The sequence below is a fragment of the Felis catus genome, chromosome C2, assembly GCF_018350175.1.
Source record: "Felis catus isolate Fca126 chromosome C2, F.catus_Fca126_mat1.0, whole genome shotgun sequence".
In the NCBI taxonomy this organism is placed as follows: Eukaryota; Metazoa; Chordata; class Mammalia; order Carnivora; family Felidae; genus Felis; species Felis catus.
The window spans coordinates 72,589,546-72,612,570 of NC_058376.1; the positions used below are offsets into that span (position 1 = coordinate 72,589,546).

Consider the following 23,025-nt stretch of genomic DNA (forward strand, 5'->3'; position numbering starts at 1 on the left):
GTTCCTCTATTCCTCCATTTCTACCTTCTTTTGTTAAACAGATACTTTCTATTGTACCATTTTAATTCCCTTGTTTATTATATATATTTTCAGTTATTAGCCTAGTGGTTTCTCTGGATTATAATTAACTTAATGATCTACTTTAGATTAAATACCAACTTAATTTCAATGGCATATAAAAGCTCTGCTCCTATACAGCTCTGTGGTCTCTACCTGCCTTGTGATAAATTACATCTTTATAAAGTGTGCGCCCATCAACACAGATTAAAGTTACTGCTTTATTCAGCTGTCTTTTAAATCAGATAGTAAAAAAAAAAAAAGAGTTACAAATAAAAAAATACACTTATATGTTTCTGTTTTGTATTTGCCTATGTAGTTCCATTTAATAACACTCTTTATTTCTTCATATGGATTTAGGTTACTCTCCAGTGTCCTTTCATTTTAGTCTGAAGGATTCCCTTTAGTATTTCTTATAGAACAGATCTACTAGAGATGAACTTCCTCAGCTTTTGCTTACTTGGAAATGTCTTGATTTGTTCTTTGCTTCTGAAGGACAATTTTGCTCCTGGATATAGAATCCTTGGTTAATACCATTTTTCTTTCAGAACTTTGAATAGGTCATCTATTGCTTTCTGGCTTACACTGTGTTTGATAACATATTAGATGCTAATCTTACTGAAGATCTCCTGTATGTAATGAATCATTTTTCTCTACTTTCAAGGTTCAATCTTTGTCTTTTGATAGTTTGATTATGATATGTGCATGGTTTGGATCTCTTCAAGTTTATTCTACTTGTAGTTCATTAAGCTTCTCGGATGTGTACAATGTTTCTCACCACATTTTAAAGTTTTCAGTCATTATTTACTCAATATTCTTTCTGCCCCTTCCTATCTTTCTTGTCATTCTGTGACTACATATAAATATACATTATGTATATGTTGTACATTTGATGATATCCCACAGAGGCTCTGTTAATTTTTCTTCATTCTTTTTTCTTTCTGTTCTTCAGTGTGGATACTATCACTAGACATATCTTCAAGTTTGCTATTTTTTTCTTCTGCTAGCTCATATCTGTTGAGTTTGTCTAGAGTATTTTTGCATTTTAGTTACTGTATTTTTTACCTGCAAAATTTCTATTTGGTTCTTTTTTCTTTTATCTATTTATTAAAGTTTTTTTGATGTTTATTTTTGAGAGAGAGAGAGAGAGAGAGAGAGAGAGAGCATGAGTGGGGGAGGGGCAGAGAGACAGAGACACAGAATCCAAAGCAGACTCCAGGCTTTGAGTTTGTCAGCATAGAGCCTGATGCGGTGCTCCAACTCACACAACTGTGAGATCATGACTTGAGCCAAAGTCAGAGGCTTAACCAATTGAGCCACCCAGGCGACCCGATTCTTTTTTCTAATAGAAATCTCTTTATTGAATTCTCTTCTTGTTGAGAATATTGTTCGTTTATTTTTCCCTTTCATTCTTTAGTTCTTTGAACATATTTAAAATATCTGATTTGAAGTCTTGGTTTAGTAAGTCCAATGTTGGGCTTCCTTAGGGGCAGTTTCTATTGACTGCTTTTTTCCTGTGTACAGGCCTTATTTTCTTGTTTTTCTGCATGTCTCATGGTTTTTTGTGGAAAACTAGACATTTAAAATAATACAATGTGCAACTGTGGAAATCAGATATGTCTTTCTGCCCAGGGCTTGTTATTGTTGCTGATTATAGTCATTTTTGGTGACTTCTGAATTCTATGAAGTTTGTATTTTGTGATGTGTGTGCCAATGAAGTCTCTGCCTTGTTAGCTTAGTGGTCAGTTAATGACTGGAAAGAGATTTCGTTAAATGCCTGGCCTCTTTGCTGAAGGGCTCTGTGTGTATGCTGTGTGATGTTTTCAACACGCAGCTAGGCAACTGATAACTCTGACTTAACTATCACTTCCTGTCTGCCTAGAGCATCACAGTCGGCAAGAGGTGTGAGTTTAGGACCTTTCCTGAGTATGTACACAGTCCAGGACCTACATGTGTCTTCCTAGGTTCCAAGGAATATGTCATAGTTTTTCAAAGGCCCTAATGGAGAGCTCATTCCCCACTTTTTCCTTTTAAGCTTTTGATTAACTTACTGATTGCCTCAACTATTATCCAATGTCTCAGGCAGCCATAATGTGCCTATAATTGTTTTGACAATTAGCCCAGAGAAAAAGGCTTTTGAATCAGGTTAATACAGAGAGCCTTCCAAAGGGGTTTTAAAGAACCACCAAACAGGTCAAATTATGACAATTCTCTGGGAAAGAGGCTCTGAAAGTTCTACCTCCAATCTGCTCTCTAGTGGCTGTGACGCACTGGTTTTCACTGTAAATGTGGACTATTTTTCAAGGTTACTGTGATGCTGGAGAACAGGGGATGGGACTTAGGTAAGTTAAAACCCCCTAAGCTCACTCTTATGAAGGTTCAGTCCTCTGTTTCTTTTATTTTGAATAAACACTTCCTGAATTGCTGCAAGCCTTTGGTTAATTTCTAGAGTTCTGAACAACTTTATTCTGACAATTGTGTCCACTTTTCTCACTGCCTTTATAGAAGAGGGAATTTTTGTTGAAGTCTTTTGGGTCGCTTGTGATTCTAAGATTCTAGGAGTCTAGATTTTCAGCAAATATAAATTATATTCTCCACCATACTTGTCATCATTGGAAATAACAGTAATACCTCATTTATACCATATAGTGTTCTATATATGTAATGAATTTTTAAAATATTTTTTAATGTTTATTTATTTTTGAGAGAGAGAGAGAGAGACAGAGAGAGAGATGGAGCATGAGCAAGGGAGGGCAGAGAGGGAGACACAGAATCTGAAGCAGGCTCCAGGCTCCAGCTGTCAGCACAGAGCCTTGACACGGGGCTCGAACCCATGAACCAAGAGATCATAACTTGAGTCGAAGTTGGGTGCTTAACCGATTGAGCCACCCAGGTGTTCCTATATGTAATGGATCTTGATTTCAAAGCTTCTTTCTTCAACAAAATTAAATATATCAAAAAGAATATTTTATAAAACCTATGATTTATTTCCATGCCTTCCCAACTAATTTATTTATATTTTTCTCAATGATGTGGGTTATCATTAAGAACATCAAGGGGTGCCTGGGTGGCTCAGTTGGTTAAGTGTCCAACTTTAGCTCAGGTCATGATCTCATGGTTTGTGAGTTTGAGCCCTGCGTTGGGATCTGTGCTGACAGTTCAGAGCCTGGAGTCTGCTTCAGATTCTGTCTCTCCCTCTCTCTGCCCCACCCATGCTTGCACTGTCTGTCTCTCTCGAAAATAAATTAAGCAAAACAAAAGCAAAAACAAAAAAAAAAAAAAAAAAGAAAAGGACCATCAAGAGATGCCTGGGTGGCTCAGTAGGTTGAGCATCTGACCTCGGCACAGGTCATGATCTCACACTACTTGTGGGTTTGAGCCCCACGTTAGGCTCTGTACTGACAGCTCGGAGCCTGGAGCCAGCTTCAGAATTCTGCCTTTGTCTCTCTGCCCCTCCCCTGCTCATGCTGTCTCTCTTTCTCTCTTTGAAGTATAAAATAAAAACAAAAAAACAAAACAACATCAGTAAGAGGGATGGTCTTTAGAACAGTAATTCACAAAGTTTGGTCCCAGGAGCAGCAACATCAGTATCTCGTGGAAACTTGTTAGGAATACAAAATTTTAGAATCTACCCAAGTCAGGGGCACCTGGGTGGCTCAGTCGGTTGGGCATCTGACTTCGGCTCAAGTCATGATCTCAGTTTGTGAGTTTGAAGCCTGTATCGGGCTCTGTGCTGATAGCTCAGAGCCTGGAACCTGTTTCAGATTCTGTGTTTCCCTCTCTCTCTAACCCTCTCCAGCTCTCACTCTCTCAAAAAATAAATAAATAATAAACATTAAAAAAAAAGATAAAAAAGATTTTAAAAATCTGTTAAAAAAAAAAAAAGAAGCTACCCAAGTCATACTGAGTTGGAAGCTTTGGGGATGGGGTCTAAGAGTGCTTTGTTTTTGTTTTTTAATATGTTTTTTTAAATGTTTATTTTTGAGAGACAGAGTGAGAGAGAGCACATGCCCCTAAGAATGCTTTTTAACAAGGCTTTAAGGTGATCGTGATTCAAGGTGAAAATTGAAAACAGCTAAACTTTGTCTAATGAGGTATTTAGTTTGTTCCTAACAGGGTTTTTAGTTTTTTTTCTCTTGCTCCTGAGGTTTTTCTTATTGCTCTCAGGATATTTGCCTAGAGAAGCTTAGTAAGCATTAAAATTTTAAGGCTACTGATGCATACAGCCTCAAAAGGCTGTATGTAACTTACATTGACATTAGGGTAACCAAGTGGCCTGCCTAGACTGTCTGGGATTTTCAGTTTTAAAATTGAGACTAAAGGGATTTCCAGACATGGGGCTTTAAGTGCTAGAACTGGAAAAGTTCTGGGTCAACCAGGTTATGTTGGTCAGTCTAACATACTCTAGCAGTGTGTCAGTGACCCATATAAAATTGTTCCATATGGACAATTCAAAAACATCTATTTTTGCTTTGAATTTTTTACACCTAACTCTAAGCCAACTGAAAATTTATTTTGACACAAGGTGTGAAGTGAGGCTCTAAGCTAATTTTACTCCCCTAAACAACTAGCTAATTTGTCCAATATTTATTTTTAACAAATTCATTCTTTACCACCAATTTGTCCTTATCATACTATAACTTATTTTAAAAAATTTAAGTTCCAGTATAAAAGTAAAAGCAATAAAATATACAAATTAGAACACTTCAGTTGGAAGAATTTTCAACAACTGTATACACCCATGAAACAATTCCAAACAAGATATATACCCTCCCTTTCCATCATTCAACTCAGAAACTTCCATTGTGCCACTTTAAAATCAGTACAATCACAACTACTTTCTGACTTCTATCAGTAGAAATTATTGTCTGCTCATGATTATCATTTAACTGGATTCATACTGTCTGTGTTTTTGTGGTATGTTTTATTTTACTCAATGTGATGTTTTTTAGTGTTATGTATGTTGTTGTGGGTGTCAGTTTGTTACTTTGTTTAAATGCACTCCAATTTATTTAGCTATTTTGTTATTGATGGACACTTGAGTCATTTCCAGATCTGAATGATTATCAATAAGGCCGTTATGAACATTTCTGTTTAAGTGCTTCTGTAGACATGATTTCTTGGGTAAAATCTGGGTGATCTTGTAGTGGTTGTATAATATGCCCACCAGTAATGAGAGCTATCAGTCCTCCACATCCTCATATTTGTCCTTTTTTTTTTTTTTTTTCCATCTTTAGCCATTCAACTGGGTGGGATATGGGATATGTTACAACTCCCACTCCTAAAGTTAAAAATCCACACATAACTCTTGACTCTCCAAAATCTTAATAGCCTATTGTTGACTAGAAGCCTTTCCATTTGTATGCTATACGTATTATATACTGTATTTTTATAATAAACTATAGAAAATGTTATTAAGAAAATCACAAGGAAAATACATTTACCATACTATACTGTATTTATCAAAAAAATCTATATATAAGTGGACATGTGCAGTTTAACCCCCATGTTGTTCAAGGATAAGCCCTATCTCATTTTAGTTAGGCATAATTTATATTCAATAATCTTTTTAGTTTACAGTTACAAGAGTTTTGACGACTGCCTATGTTGAGTAGATACTGTCACAATCAGATACAGAAAATTGACATCACTCCCACCCAAATTCTTCCAAATGCCTTTATTCATTGTGGGTTTTGGGTTTTTTTTGTTGTTGCACTGCCCTGATGCCTAACGTTAAGTACCTTTTCATGTGTTTATAGGCCATTCACATATCTTGTGAAATATATGTTTAACTCTTTTGCTCATTTTAAAAACTGGGTTACTCATCTTTCTATTGTTAATTTGTGAGAGATGTTTATGTATTCTGGATACAAGTCCTTTATCAGATATATGTACTAAGAATGGTTTTTCCTTCTCTGTGGCTTGCCAATTTGGCTCTTAATGCACATTTTTTATGGTTAGTATTGTATGTACCGTTGCAAAGATATCCTCCTATAAGTTTTCTCTAGGAGGATTATGGTTTGGGCTGTACATTTAGATTTATAATCCATGTAGAATTAATTTTTAGGGCACCTGGAGGGCTCAGTTGGTTGAGTGTTCAACTCTTGATTCTGGCTCAGGTCAAGATCCCACAGCCATAAGATCGAGCCCCATGTTGGGTTCCCTGTTGTTTTGGCTGGGGCGCCTGGGTGGCTTAGTTGGTTAAGTGTCCAACTTCAGCTCAGGTCATGATCTCATGGCTTGTGGGTTTGAGCCCCGCGTTGGGCTCTGTGCTGACAGCTCAAAGCCTGGAGCCTACTTCAGATTGTGTGTCTCCCTCTCTCTGCCTCTCCTCCACTCACGCTGTCTCTCTCTTTGTATCTCACTCTCTCTCAAAAATAAATAAACATTAAAAAAAATTAGTTTGGGCTTAAAGAGCAGATTAGACATAGATGAAGAAAATTTATGAACTAGAAAACAGATCTGACTGAAATTAAGTACAAGAAAACAGAGTTAATAAATATGACACTGGGATTAAAAGACATGCAGGACAGGATGATATCCTCCTCTTACAGGAACTGAAGAAGGAGAGAATCTATACGATGTGGGAAAGGCAAAATTTGAAAAAATACTGGCTAAGATTCCAGAATTGATTAAAGACGGAACTTCTCTGATCCAGGAAGCTCAACAAATCTTAAACAGAAAAAATAATAAGCTAGACATAATCATATTTTAATTAAACTGTAGTACACCAAAAAGTAAGAGACTTTAAAAAAAACAATAAGTGAGGGGCGCCTGGGTGGCTCAGTCGGTTAAGTGTCCGACTTTGGCTTAGGTCATGATTTCATGGTTTGTGGGTTTGAGCCCTGCATCGGGCTCTGTGCTGACAGCTCAGAGCCTGGAGCCTGCTTCGGATTCTGTGTTTCCTCCTCTCTCTGCCCCTCTCATGCTCATGCTCTGTCTCTCTCTGTCTCTCAATAATAAATACACGTTAAAAAAATTTTTTTTTAAATAAGTGAAAAAAGAAAAACCAAATCACTTACAAATAAATAAGACATAGTGCAGATCTTTTTTGTTAAATACAAAAAAAGAAGCTTGATAGCATACAACAGTATCTTCAAAGTATTGAGAGACAACAGCTGTCACTCCAGCACATTAGACTGCATCATATACACAAGTGAGGATGAAGTAAAGATATTTTCAGACAAACTCTATGATTATTTATCATTAAGAAATTATTGCTGAATGAACAATCTAAAGACTCCCAATAAGGTACATTTGGGTATTTGAAAAATATTTTAGCTTTTAAAAATGACCAGGAGAGCGCCTGGGTGGCTCAGTCAGTTAAGCGCCCGACTTCAGCTCAGGTCATGATCTCATAGTCCGTGAGTTTGAGCCCCGTGTCAGACTCTGTGCTGACAGCTCAGAGCCTGGAGCCTGCTTCAGATTCTGTGTCTCCCTCTCTCTCTGCCCCTCCCCCACTTGTACTCTCTCTCTCAAAAATAAATAATCATTAAAAAAAAGTTATTAAAAAAAATCTTTAGGGGTGCCTGGGTGGCTCTGTCAGTTAAGTATCTGACTTCGGCTCAGGTCATGATCTCGTAGCTTGTGGGTTTGAGCCCCGCGTTGGGCTCTGTGCTGACAGCTCAGAGCCTGGAGCCTGCTTCGGATTCTGTGTCTCCTTCTGTCTCTGTTCCTCCCCTACTTGTACTCTCTTCCTCTCTCTCTCAAAAATAAACAAAGATTAAAAAAAATTTTTTTGATTAAAAAAAATTAGAAAAGAAAGAGAAAAATTCACTTGAATTCCAGGCCAAAGGAAAAACATTGCTCTTTAAATGAAAGAAAATGAGGTAGTCATTAGAACTTCATTAGCAATGGCTTAAAGGAGACAGTGGAGTCAACATTTTCAAAGAATCAAGGAAAGGCACAGAATCCGAAGCAGGCTCCAGGCTCTGAGCTGTCAGCACAGAGCCCAATACAGGGCTTGAACCCATGAACCGTGAGATCATGACCTGAGCTGAAGTCAGATGCTTAATCAATTGAGCCAACCAGGCGTCCCAAATCTTTTAATGTTTATTTTGGAGAGAGAGAGCATGCACACACACGCTAGTTGCAGAGAGGCAGAGAGAGACACAGAATGTGAAGCAGGCTACAGGCTCTGAGCTATCAGCACAGAGCTTGATGTGGGGCTTGAACTCATGAACTGTGAGAGCGTGACCTGAGCGAAGTTGAATGAATGTTTGACTGAGCCACCTAGGCACCCCAGGTAAAAACTATGATTATAAATAAAGAGGATTATTACACAATAACAAAAAAATTATTATGGATTGAATAATAACCACCAGGAAGGAATAATGATTCTAAATTTAGATGCATCTAATAACATGGTTTCGGAGATATAAAAATAAAAATCACTGCAAGGACAAACTAACTTAATTGCTGAACCCACCATCACATTCAGACAGCTTAAAAAATTTCTTTTAATAATAGATCAAGTAGACAACAGATTGAAGTATAAAGATCTGCACAACATAAGTAACAAGGTTAATAAACATACAGATAACATTGCAGTCAATAAATAGAGAATACATACTTTCTTCAAGCATATTTATACAGACTGATCCCTTATAGGTAAGTCAAATAACGAAAGAAAATCTACTGTACACAACATGTTCTCTGACATCCCTGCAATCTTACAATTAAGTTGTAAAATGTAAGAAAATAACTGAAATATCTCCCACAACTTTAGGATATGAAAAACAAAACTTTTAATAATTAATAGGTCATAGTTAAAATAATAAAAACATTATTTTGATTAACATCTCCTACCGATATAATACGATCTCCTTTTCTGAGCTCTCCACTAAGATCAGCAGGTCCTCCAGCCAAGATAAAGGAAATAAATATGCCTTCTCCATCTTCACCTCCTACAATGTTGAAACCAAGGCCTGTTGAGCCACGATGAAGAACAACTTTTCTAGGTTCCCTAAAAATTAGAAAAATATTGAACACCTTAGAAATTTTATATAGAACTTGACATTCTATCAGTGAGATTTCCCTATTGATAAATCTTATATTATCAAACTATAAAGAAAGCTAGATGAAAGTTAAAAATGTTTTCAAAACAATGGGGTAGAGATTCTAAGACTAGAAATTAAGGTTAGAAAGTGAAAGGAAAAATCCAAATTGTTTTTTTTTTAATTTTAATTTTTTTTTTACATTTATTTATTTTTGAGAGACAGAGTATGAACAGGGGAGGGGCAGAGAGAGAGGGAGACACAGAATCTGAAGCAGGCTCCAGGCTCTGAGCTGTCAGCACAGAGCCCGACACAGGGCTCAAACCCACAAGCCGCGAGATCATGACCTGAGCCAAAGTCAGACACTTAACCACTGAGCCACCCCGGTGCCCTGGAAAAATCCAAATTGTATATAAAAGCTGAAAACCCATGTTAAAAACCCATAATTTTTGTTAAAAAAAACAAAACATAAAACTAAAACAAAAAGAGAAAACAATGTGGTAATAAAAATGACTTAAAGAGCCCTACTCAAGAAATATACACTTTAGAAAAGTTGACGTTGCACACATTTTATTGCCTATGAACCAGTCACTGCCCCTACTTCCTAGATGTTATAAAAGGCAGATAAGCCTTTGTCTTAGAAAAGGCAGGCCCTTTTCACAGTCTTAAAAGAATGAATCCTGACTAAAGCCAGTCATAGCAATCCCATTCCTCTTTGCTAAGTTGAGGCTATGACCCTATTCTGGCCTCTGAGAAATAAATAAAGCTAAATTTTATTGACATTTCCCAAAGAAAGACAGACCCTAACAAAAACAAAGCACATTTTGTCCCCTTAGAAAGCACATTTGTTTCCTTCCCTACCAAAATAACACCCACACAAAAAAATGAACAATAAAATCACATTACTGGTTTGGATATATTATAGTCATGAAGGTAAGACCAGAAGAATCCTAGAGATACTATGCACCTAAGGATTGCTACACAAATGCTAGAACTGTCCATCTCCAAACTTTTTATATAAAATAAGTAAATACCTTTACTTCTTAAGTCATATCCCTCTACCTCTCTCTGCTATTCATTCATTCTAAGATGAGCCTTTTCCTCCACCTTCATTTAAAATCTTTGAAATCAGAATACATCTTACCACTACTAATGTTTCACATTTGCTGCCAATTATATACATAGTTGTGTGAATACCATTATACCTTCTGGTAAGACCATGAAAATTCTAGGAGATTATTTTAGACATGATGAAATGCAGAATATCATTTGGAATTAGAATATATCATTTGGTAAGTATTTTAAAAATGTAAGCAGATTTTTCTAGAGCATTGCAAAAAAGCTACTGGTAACAAAAGGCTTAACAGAAGTAAGTATTCTTTAAGAATGAATTTTAGGATCCTTCCATATAATGTGGAATGAATCTTAAGTATTCATTAAAAACTTGAAACAGGCATTTTCTAGTCATTCATTTCATCATTAATCAGCTCTGGCAGTTCACTTGAGTTAACAAAATTATTATTGTAAAAGCAAACAATATATTGTTTAGGAAATATTAAACAAATATATACATATGTGAAAGAAAAAATGGAATAATAAAACCAAATCCAGGAAAAGAATTTAAGTTGGTAAGGCAGTGTAGGAGAAGCAAGGGAGGATTAGGGCACAAAACAGGTTTCACTATATTGGTGATGTTTTATTTCGTTGCTTGGTGACAGACTCATAGTTTAAGGTTTCTGCTATGCTTTAAATCATATATATGGGGTGGGGGGTGGAGGGATGGGTTAAATGACTGATGCGTATTAAAGAGGGCACTTGTGATGAGCACTGGGTGTTGTATGTAAGTGATCACTAAATTCTACACCTGAAACTAATATTACACTGTGTGTTAACTGGAATTTAAATTAATACTTGAATATATATATATATATATATATATATATATATATATATATATACATGAAGCAAAAAATAACAAACCATATATGAATTATAGTTTTACATTAGCAAACAATACATTAAAAATACCCTGCTAAAATCCAACAGTATTTCAGAGGAAATTCAGATTTTTCAAATATTGTAAGATGTTCAGCATCATTAGTTATTAGAGAAATGCATGCAAATCACGAGATATGTCCCACTTACTACAATGGCTATGAAATAGAACAGAAAAAACAAGTATTGGTGAGGATGTAGAGAAACTGGAACCCTCATAAATTGATGGTGGGAATGTAAAATGGTGTGGCTGCTACAGAAAACAAATGGTTCCTCATAAACATAAACAAACATACATTTACCATATTACTTAGCAATTCCACTCCTCAGTATATATCTAAAGGAAGTGAAAGTAAGGATGCGAGCAGATACTTGCATGCCAATGTTTGTCACAGCATTATTCTTAATACCCAAAAGGTGGGAACCACCCAAGTGTCCATCAAGAGATGAATGGATAAATAAATGTGGTATATACAAATAATGGGATATTATTCGGCAATAAGGAATTAAGTTCTGATATATGCTACAACATGGATGAATCTTAAAAACATTAGCTAAATGGAAGAAGTCAGACACAAAAGAATTGTAAGATTACACTTATACAAACAATCCAGAATAAGCAAACTTCATAGCACACAGAAAGTAGACTAGACAATAGGTTACCAAGGACTGGGAGGACAAGGAAATGGAATTACTGCTTAATGGTTAGAGTTTATCTGAGGTGATAAAAAGGTTCTGGAAATAGTGACAATGACTGCATAACACTGTGAATGCAATTAATGCTACTGAATCACACATAAAAAAAATTAATAATGTAATATACTAAAAATTGCTGAGTTGTATATTTTAAATGGGTGACATGTATGATATGTGGATCATATCTCAATGAACCTGTTAAAAAAAGAACTTTAGAATCATCAATTTTCTGTATGTTGGGATTTCTTTTCTTTTCCTTTTTTAAATTGGTAATGTGAGATAACCTCTGAAAGATTACTTAGGGTCAAATTGTGGAGAACTTCTAATATGAGTGCAAAGATTTTTGTACCTCATTATCTGGACAAAATAGTGTAATTATCAAGAGTGATAAAACACACATTTTAGTTACTGCAGTCATCAACCACCAGATTTTCAAAGAAAAGTAAAGAAAACAGGTAGACCTGTTGTGTAATACTACAAAGTCCAATACAATATTCTGGACAAAAGATATATAATGAAAAACGATGGGGAACAGCAATCAAGATGCTAATATATTTTTTAGTTTGAAAAATATGCATAAAAAAAGAAAAATATGCAGAGATTAGAGATTAGACAAGCCATTAACTATTTTCGTCTTTACTTTTTATTAAACCCTATATATTTTGTTTATTAAAATAAAACAAATCCAAATAATTTTCATTTATAATCTTTCAAGATACTTATCCTCCTCAATATTAAGATTCTCGAGAGTCTGTTGCTTTGTTATAGATAATGTAAATGCAAGTATGCATAGGAAGAGTCTTTTAACCCCCATACCTAACCCTCATGAATTCAGTTCCGATTTTGTGGTTTGGATTTTTTTTTTTTAATTTCATCCAAATTAGTTAGCATATAGTGCCACAATGATTTCAGGAGTAGATTCCTTAGTGCCCCTTGCCCATTTAGCCCATCACCCCTCCCACAACCCCTCCAGTAACCCTCAGTTTGTTCTCCATATTTATGAGTCTCTTCTGTTTTGTCCCCCTCCCTGTGTTTATATTATTTTGCTTGCCTTCCCTTATGTTCATCTGTTTTGTCTCTTAAGGTCCTTAAATGAGTGAAGTCATATGATTTTTGTCTTTCTCTAATTTCACTTAGCATAATACCCTCCAGTTCCATCCACATTGGTTGTAAATGGCCAGATTTCATTCTTTTTGATTGCTGAGTAATACTCCATTGTATGTATATACGTGTGTGTGTGTGTGTGTGTGTGTGTGTGTGTGTACACACACACACACACACACACACCCCACATCTTCTTTATCCATTCATCCATCAATGGACATTTGGGCTCTTTCCACACTTTGGCTATCGTTGATAGTGCTGCTGTAAACATGGGGGGTGCATGTGTCCCTTCGAAATAGCACACCTGTATCCCGTGGATAAATGCCTAGTAGTGCAATTGCTGGCTCATAGAGTAGTTCTATTTTTAGTTTTTTGAGGAACCTCCATACGGTTTTCCAGAATGGCTGCACCAGCTTGCATTCCCTCCAACAATGCAAAAGAGATCCTCTTTCTCTGCATCCTTACCAACATCTGTTGTTGCCTGAGTTGTTAATGTTAGCCATTCTGACAGGTGTAAGGTGGTATCTCATCGTGGTTTTGATTTGTATTTCCCTGATGATGAGTGATGTTGAGCATTTTTTCATGTGTCGGTTGGCCATCTGGATGTCTTCTCTGGAGAAGTGTCTATTCATGTCTTTTGTCCATTTCTTCACTGGATTATTTGTTTTTTGGGTGTTGTGTTTGATAAGTTTTTTATAGATTTTGGATACTAACCCTTTCCTCTTTACTTCTATAAAAAGGCACTATTAGAAAACAACTACAAAGCCATGACAGATCAATATAGGAGCACAGCCTTAAAGACTTACAGCCTTGAAAATTCTTATCACAAAGAAATAACCACAGGGGTGCCTGGGTGACTCAGTCAGTTAACCTTCGGACTTCAACTCAGGTCATGGTCTTGCGATTCTTAGTTCAAGCCCCATCATGGAGCCTGCTTTGTATTCTGTGTCTCCCTCTCTCTCTGCCCCTCCCATCTCACGCTCTCTCTCTCAAAAATAAAGAAACATTCAAAAAATAATTAAAAAAAAATTAAAAAAACAAAAAACAAAGAAATAACCACAAACACTGTTCTTTTTGCTAATTTTCACTCCAAACACAATTACTGTGTACATATTATTAATTTTTCAATACTGCTAACTATTGAAAAAGAGGACACAGATGAAAATTCCTTCCTATGGGACCTTAAAGAGATCATTGCCTAGAGCCAGGAGTCTGACAGGAATAATTACAAGTATGAAAGCTCAAAAATACTAATGCCAACAACAATGCAATTAATAAAAAGACATTAATTTACAGATACTTAATCTTAAGTGAAATACTTGTGCAAATTATAAAGCAATATGTCTGACATGATGTCTTAATACTATATTGCACAATATGAAAAAGATTTAAAATACTCTTCGCTTATTATTTCTCACCTAGTTAAGAGTTCTTTGGGAATAAAAAGCAGTTAAAATTAGATCAAAATAAACTTTAAGAGTAAGGATATCAAGGATATATACCAAGCAAAGAAAATATCACTTGAATTCTAAACATGAATCACATAACTGCCATAATGAAATTTTATGATGTACACTAGATAGGAATATGTGAAAAGTTAGTTTTAAATATAAATATATTCCTAACTTAGTTTTACCTATGCTAATTTCTAAGCACAACTTACCATTCCTGAAAAAAAGTATTTATTTTAAAAGGGCAGTAACTTATTTGGAATATAAAATATTTTTATATTTCAGCCTCTTCATGAGCCCTCCAATGACAAAAATTAAGGTTTAAGTTCATTATCTATTGACAAAATTTTTTAGTCCTGAAAATTGTGGCTGTCTTATTTGGTTGATTGTAATTCCATCTAACAGTCAACTTTATTTAAGAAAGATGAATGTTCACTTCCTTACCTTGTAATTTCATCATCTCCAAGCACTGCTTTTGAAACAGGTGAGTATCTGGCTGGTGATGCTGGTGTGTGGCCCAAGTAGGAAGATGGGCTAACATGGTTATCAACAGGTTGAGAAGAAGCTTAAAAATGAAGACAGTAAAAAACACTTCAAGTGAAACAAACCATTCAGCACTTATTTGTGAATTATCAATTTCAAGCTTAGTTAATATGTAATTCATATCCACTTATTTATGTAAGTTGGTGGAAAAGACTTATTTATCAGGTAAAAAAATTAGACAAGCTCAAGTTTCCAGATAAAAACCAGTTTAGATATTCAGATCAGTAAGCAAACTTATTCCATCTGGTTTCTCTTGAGAAAACAGAACTAAAAAGGAGTTTTACATTAACTGATTTGCACAGTGAAATCCAGGAAAGGTCATTTAAAAGACTATCATTTATGAACAGCATATATAGTATGAACATGGACTGGAAGTATATAATAAAATTCATAATTGCAATCACCTACTGAATGAGGGGAATGGAAATAGAGTCTTAGCAAAGAGCTGAACTAGCAAGAGCAAACTTCAGCTTTTTCACAATGTTCTCTTAGTTCAATAGATGTAAAAAATAGATTCTACCTCTATCTACAGGAAAATCAAGCAATCATTATTTAGTTATTACTCTTTAGGACTAGGTCTCCCAGTTTTTGGTCACATTAGCATACATAAAAAAGGGATAATTCAGTTTAAAATAACATTTTTTTCCAGTGTAATGTATTTGTAAGAAGCAGCCTGACTACTCGTATATTTGGCTGTAATCAGAACACCAATCCTCAGTTTGTAGAGCAACTGTTACAAATGTGCATTGCTGTCTTGAACAGATAAGGCAGCATAATAAATAAATAAGACTGATACTTACATTGGTGCATAAAATAACTTATTAGTGAATTTGCATCTCTAATTACAAATAAAAATACATAAAGCCTTTATATAAAGTTTGTGTGTGATACCAACTGTAAGAATTTTTAATAAGTAATAAAGTTCTGTTCTGACACAAATGAAGTATTGAAAAAAAAAAAACAAAACAAAACAACAACAGACATCATTCCTGTCCATGAAAGAGACTGAATACTATTTTAAAAAGTTCAGTTATATTTGGGAATCCTGGATGGCTCAGTTGGTTAAGCGTCTGACTTTGGCTCAGGTCATGATCTCACGGTTCATGAGTTCTAGCCCCATTTCGGGCTCTGTGCTGACAGCTCAGAGCCTGGAGCCTGCTTTGGATTCTGTGTCTTCCTTTCTCTCTACCCCTCCCCTACTTGCCCTCTGCCTCTCAAAAATAAACATTGAAAAAAATTTTTTCAAGAAGTTCAGTTATACCTGAGTAATTAATAAATCAATGGGCAGATAATGAAGATGTATCATTGGAAGACAGTACATTCATTTCAAAGTATAATTTACATTAAATTTATAATGATTAGTGACAGTAATGGCCTTTGAGAGTTCTAAAACTGAAGACATTGCCACTTATAAAACCACAAATATCTCTAAAATTCTACAATTTAAATGAGGAAAATTTGGAAAAGCAGACTGCAGAGAGTACACTTAAGATCTTTACTGCATGAGTGGTTTGGATATCAACTAATGCACCAAAGAAATAAAACTTTCATTTTTCAAGAAACACAAACACGTTATTTAAGTCTTACCTTAGCTTTTACATTAAAAAAACTGAAAATCAAACAGGAAACTTAAAATTTTATTAGTACTATCATAACAATTCATTTCTAGGCAACACAACTGTACTATATACACATATAGTTAGGTAATATACGAGGAACTTGTACAGAAAGAGTATCTGTGCTCATATAATTGAGAATATAGAAAAGCCCAAGTTTTAAAATTTATTTATTTTGAGAGATAAAGAGAGAGAGAGACAGTACAAGCAGGGAGGGGCAAAGAGAGAGGGAGAGAGAGAATCCCAAGCAATCTCCTTGATGTCAGTGAGCAGCCTGTCACAGGGCTTGATCTCATAAACCATGAGCTCACGACCTGAGCCAAAATCAAGAGTCAGACACTTAACTGACTGAGCGACCCAGGTGCCCTGAATAGCCCAAGTTTAGAAATATTTAAAATTAGTATTTCTCAAAGTGTAGTCCATGAGTTAGTCCACCAGAAGCATCAGAATTACCCTGGTTGTTAAAAGAACTGCTTGTTAAAGTATGTTTCTCTGCTATATCCCACAACTATTAGAAAAAAAGAATGTGCAATACCTTTGTTGACTATTATTTACATATAACTTTGAAAAAGGCTGCCTCCCTTCTTACTATCAAGATTCTGATTTAAAAATGATTTTTTAAAATGTTTATTTGTATTTTGAGAGAGAGAGAGAGAGAGAATGCATCCATAAGCGAGGGAAGGGGAGAGGGAGAGGGAGAGGGAGAGGGAGAGGGAGAGGGAGAGGGGGAGAGAGAGAGAGAGAGAGAGAGAGAGAGAGAGAGAGAATCTCAAGTGGGCTCTACGCTCAGAGTGCAGAGCCCAACAGTAGGCTTAATCTCATGAACCATGAGATCATGACCTGAGCTGAAATCAAGCGTCAGATGCTTAAGCAACTGAGCCACCCAGGAACCCCTAAAATTGATTTTTTACAGACTGTTAGGTTAAATGCTTAATATAGTTCCTTTAAAATATTTAAACATAGGGAAATAAGATAGATTTAAGCAGACTTACAGTTGGTGATATCAGGTGGTGCATAGCCATCATTCATATACATACTTGTGGGTTTTGCCACTTTCAAATAGACAAAATCAGATGTGTTCTTTAAGGCAGTTACTGCTTCTTCATGAGTAACTTCTTCTAAACACACACTATTCACCTAAAAGAAAATCCCAAAAGATATTTGTTTTAGGACATTTTCACTTGCTTTCTGCATTTTGGTTATAAACAATTATACCAAAATACAAAGCAAGAGTGATTTAAGGAATATAAAGGTCTGTGAAAAGAAAACCTATATATTTTTGTCTATCATATCAGGAAATTGTTTATGTATGTTAATGGAATAGCCAATCTTATTTCCAGCCCCTATTCCTCCCAATCCCCGAACCTAATCTACTTTTTACTGTTAGGTATTTGTGAACATATGGGGGTGTATTTTAGATTTTTTTTTTTATTTTTACTTTTATTTAAAAAAAATTTTTTTTTTCAACGTTTATTTATTTTTTTGGGACACAGAGAGACAGAGCATGAACGGGGGAGGGGCAGAGAGAGAGGGAGACACAGAATCGGAAACAGGCTCCAGGCTCTGAGCCATCAGCCCAGAGCCTGACGCTGGGCTCGAACTCCCGGACCGCGAGATCGTGACCTGGCTGAAGTCGGACGCTTAACCAACTGCGCCACCCAGGCGCCCCAATATTTTTTTTTTTAAAGAAAATGAGACTATATTAAAGTTTTTATTCTGCAACTGGATTTTTAATATAAGGTATCTTAGAGATCTTTCCATGTTAGGACACACAGAATTGCCTCATTTAAAAAAAATGCTGCACATTATACCATTGTTGGTTGTATCATAATTTATTAAGCCATCCCAGTATTAACAGATATTTTAAACTGTTCTAAATAAATGGATTTAGTAAATTTATACCACTACCACAGAATATGAAAATGTCATGCCCATCTACTCAGGCCTTTGCCAACATTAAACAGTATCAATTTATAAAAAAGCATGTTTTGGTGTGCCTGGGTGGCTCAGCTGGTTGAGTGTCTGACTTCAGCTCAGGTCATGATCTCATGGTACTTGAGTTTGAGCCCTGCGTTGGGCTCTGTACTGACAGCTCGGAGCCTGGAGCCTGCTTTGGATTCTGTCTCTCTCTCTCAAAACTAAATAAAAACATCAATTTTTACACCATTATTTAAATTTTCACTTCCACTGTTTAATAGTCAAGTTGATTTTTTTCATTTATTTATTAAGCATTCATCTATCTTCTGTTATAGAAACAGAACTGATTTAATTTTTTTTAATGTTTGTTTACTTTTGAGAGAGAGACAGCGTGCAAGTGGAGGAAGGGCAGAGACAGACAGACAGACAGACAGACGGAATCTGAAGCTGGGTCCAGGCTCTGAGCTGTCAGCACAGAGCCCGACAGGGGGCTTGAACCCATAAACTGACAGATCATGACTTGAGCCAAAGTCAGACACTTAACGAACTGAGCCACCCAGGCATTCCAAAACAACTGATTTTTAGGAAACAGAATTGATTTTTAAGTAGTGAGGTATATCCTGCAACCTTGCTAAACTTATTAGTTCTATCAGTAGGTTCCTTACAATTTTTTTAATGTTTATTTTTGAGAGACACAGAGTACGCATGAGTGGTGGAGGGGCAGAGAGCCCATGTGGCACTCAAACTCACAAATCGTGAGATCATGACCCGAGCCTAAGTTGGACCCTTAACCAACTGAGCCATGCAGGTGCCCTAAGATTTTCTACATAGGTAATGTACAAATATAGTTTTACTTTCTCCTTCCCAATCTGAATGTCTTTTTATTTCCCTGGTTAGACTCTTCAGTACAGTCTGACTAAAAGTGGTAATTGTGTCTTACTATACATTTGTCCATTTCATCTAAGGTATTTAATATGTTGGCATACAAATGTTTAGAAATAAAAGTATTTCCTCAAGTCCCCTCTTTTATTCCTACTCTTGGAAATTTGAGTCTTCTTTTTTTTCTTGATCAGTCTAAGGTTTGTCAATTTTGTTCACCTTTCCAAACAACTGAGTTTTGGTTTTATCTTCTCTCTGGTTTTCCTATTCCCTATTTCATTAACTCCAGCTCTAATCTTTATTTTTTCCTTCCTTCCGCTAGCTTTAGGTTTAGACTGCTCTTCTTTTTGGTAATTTTGTGTTTTTTTTGTTTTTGTTTTTTGTGTTTGCAAAGAAAAACACTGTTTCCAATGTTTTAAAATTATAATGTACTAAACAAATACTCATTTTCATATATTTTTCATTTCCCTAATATGTACCTGTATAATTGATAGGACAGTTCTTAATGTTTTAAGAAAAATTTTTAAAGATCACATATCATTAACTTTTGCCACAGATTATTAATATGGCTTTGCAGGGTTTCAGCCACATGGTCATTTTTGTAGTCCCACACTACCATGTACAGTGAAGAAAGATTGCCTGCATTTTGAAATATACAGCTATGGTATACTGTTCTTTTGGTGGCCTGCAATGAGCCACGTATCTTGGTATTCACACCCTTGTAAAATCCCTTCCTACAGTGAACCTTGCTTGGCCATGTAACTAGCTTTAGTCAATGAGACATTAATAGTTGAGATGCCAAGAGAGGATTGATGAATGCCATACACCGGAGTTTGTCTTTTTGGTACATCCGTCTTGGAACCTGATCACTATCCTGTGAGAAGCCCAATTTAGCCATGTGGAGAGGCCACTGGCTAATAGTCCTAGATGAGCTCCCAGATGACAGCCAACAACAACTTGTCTGCCATATGTGAGTGAACTTCGAAGTGCATTCCTGGCCCTAGCTGACAGGAGACATTACGTGGAACAGAGACAGACTGTCCTGGCTAAACCCTTCTCAAATTATAGAAGTGTAAGCAAATAAATAATTATTGTTGTTATTTTAGCCACTAATTTTTGTGTTTCCTAAGCAACATTAGATAACTGATAAAAGAGCTGAAAAAGATTTGCTAAGGGATTCAAGATGGAGTATGAAAGGAGAATGATCCTGAAGTTTTAGACCTGGGCAAATAGAAGGATAAAGTTCCTATTTCAACAGACGTGAAGAATGTGCAAGAACAGGATTTAGGGGTGGAGGGTGGTGTATAGGATGAAACTCAGAAGTTCATTCTTAGATACATTAAATTTGAGATGATTCTTGAGACATACAAAGAGACTAGATGACATCTCTTAGAGCTTTTGAACTGTTTAGCCAACTGTAAAAAAAATTTTTTTATTTCAGCCAAGCACAAAATTTAAGTGCATGTGTATAAAAAGAAAACTGAAGCTCAGAAAACAATACTTATCCCTACCATGTGCAATGAGACTCAGTAAGTTATTTGACCACCTATCAATAGGAAGAAAAAATGTACAAGGACACTTCGACGTTTAGGGAGAAGATGCACCAAAAGGGAGAATGAGGAGGAGTGACCAGTGAGATAAGAGGAATACCATGAAAGAGGGTAACTGTTAAGCACAATGGAAAAAGTGTCTGAAGAAGGAGGAAGGTGTGCCTAATGTCAATTAAAATGAGAACTAAGAATTTGATAATTTAGTGGAATTATGACAACCAAAACCTGGCTAAATGCTAAGTCCACATAAATTGCTGCCTTCTCAATCACCAAAACTGATTCTGGAAAAGCCATAAAGGAAAACACAATACTTAAGAAATTAAAAAGCATAAATGAGAAACTCAGTGGAGAAAGCAGGCTGTTTTGAACTGGTGTGTGTGTGTGCAGAAGAGTAGTTCAAAGTGAGCTCTTTCCTCTTCCCCATTATAAACTTCAAAAACAACAACAACAACAACAACAACAAAAAACAAAAAAAAAAAAACAAAAAAAAATAAACTTGAAAACAATCAGTCTATCTCTTTGCTGCAGCAATAAGCAGTACAGGACAGCATGTACAGCAAAAGAATCATTTATATATTGCTTAGGAATATTAAATCTTTTCAAAAAGATTCATTTATTTAAGTAATCTCTATACCCAACATGGGGCTTGAACTCACAACCCCACGATCAAGAGGTGCATACTCTACCAACTGAGCCAGCTAGGTGTCCCAGAAGTGTATATTTTTATAACCACTTTGGAAAACAATGTTTTTGCTATGGTGTTACTAAGATGATATCCCATGACCATTAAATTCCATGCTTAGGTAAACAGTTAAGTGAAAACTCTTATATGAACACACAGCAGCTTTCCCTAGGAGAATTATCCATAATACAAAAAAAAAAAGGAAATAACCTAACTCACCACTATACCAGACCTAGTTTATGTGTCTTTTCCAGATTCGCCTGAGCCTACCTGCCCACTAGGCCTTGGCATTGTGCTTACTGGAGAGTCCTGGTTACTGCTATTCTCACCTCATCTCCTGCCATTACCAGCTCTTTCAATCTCTTCTAGAGTAAGGGCTGCACTTGGACTTGGGTATGGGCATGGCTGATGTGTTCATAGAGAGCTGTAACATGTCAAAAGCCTGTGTCCGATCTGTCTAGATCACTGAGGCTCTGGTTTCTTCCACCCCTTCTGGGTTCAGAGGAAGTACTACACTATGGAGAGTATGGGAGCTGGCTTCCCAAGCACTTGCCCACAGGAGGTGAGTAACAGTCCAGAAATTTGGAATAGTTACCACCCATGGGTAGACTGTACCTAACAAGAGACAGGAGATAAATCCTTTCTTTTCCCTGGATGGCTGGATCTAAGGTTTAATAGTCCCACAACACCTGCCTGAAAGACTGTCCTGCATGATAAGCAATTAGCTACATTTTCTTACGAATTTATGGACAGCTCAGAAACATAGTGTCTTGTATTGACTTTCCCTCATTCCCTGCCTCACCTTATTTTGATTCACTCTAGCTTTGATTACGCCTCTCCCCAAAACCTAAGCACGCAGCTTTTCTTCAGGTTTTGTTTTTCTAGGGAACATGGGACATTTATTGAAGAAGATCAGAGAAATAAACTGTAGCATAGTCCCAGAAAAGAGTATTATATAGAGGTGAAATTAACAAATTTTATCTCCAGGCAATAATATGGATAAGTCTCAGTAAACCAATAGTGAGTAAAAAAAGTATTAAAAGACTGCATACAGCACAATAGCCTTAAAATTTTTTTTCAGAACAAATTAGTATTAAAATATTTAGGCATATGTATATGATTAAACAATTTTTAAAAAGCAAAGGAATGAAACACACAAATTGTTGGTATTGTAGTTTTGGGCTGGGTAATGACTTTAGCAGTTTTCATTATACTATAAATAAAATAAGTTAAAATAAAAAGGAAAAAGGAAAGTCACACATGAGGGATGACACTGTGTTTAAGAAATTCTGTGCATTCAAGTCCCTAACCTTTTAACAAAAAAAGAGAAGGAAATGAGAAAAAATAATAATAAAAGAAAAAGAGAAGGAAGCTGGTAGAGAAAAATGAAATGGTAAATAAGGATAATACCAAGAATCATTTTTCAGGTTTTGATTAAAGCAAGATCAGTATTCACTCATTTAAATATGAGTGAAAAAATGAGAGTAAAAATTTGTTTAAACATTTTGGCAAGTAGAAATTCTGATCTGCCCCCACCCC

General features: G+C 35.8%; 1 protein-coding gene across 32 annotated transcripts in view; it reads right to left on the reverse strand.

The window, feature by feature from the left end:
* The window catches only part of DLG1 (discs large MAGUK scaffold protein 1), a 273,518-nt gene that overhangs the window by 72,051 nt on the left and 178,442 nt on the right, over nucleotides 1-23,025 (reverse strand). For all 32 annotated transcript variants that reach the window (XM_019839943.3, XM_019839942.2, XM_011285885.4 and 29 more), the window contains 3 exons: nucleotides 17,451-17,595; nucleotides 14,744-14,864; nucleotides 8,866-9,022 (listed from right to left, as the gene is read on the reverse strand). In XM_019839943.3, the coding sequence (XP_019695502.2) occupies nucleotides 8,866-9,022; nucleotides 14,744-14,864; nucleotides 17,451-17,595 (423 nt within the window). The remainder of the gene's footprint in view (nucleotides 1-8,865; nucleotides 9,023-14,743; nucleotides 14,865-17,450; nucleotides 17,596-23,025) is intronic.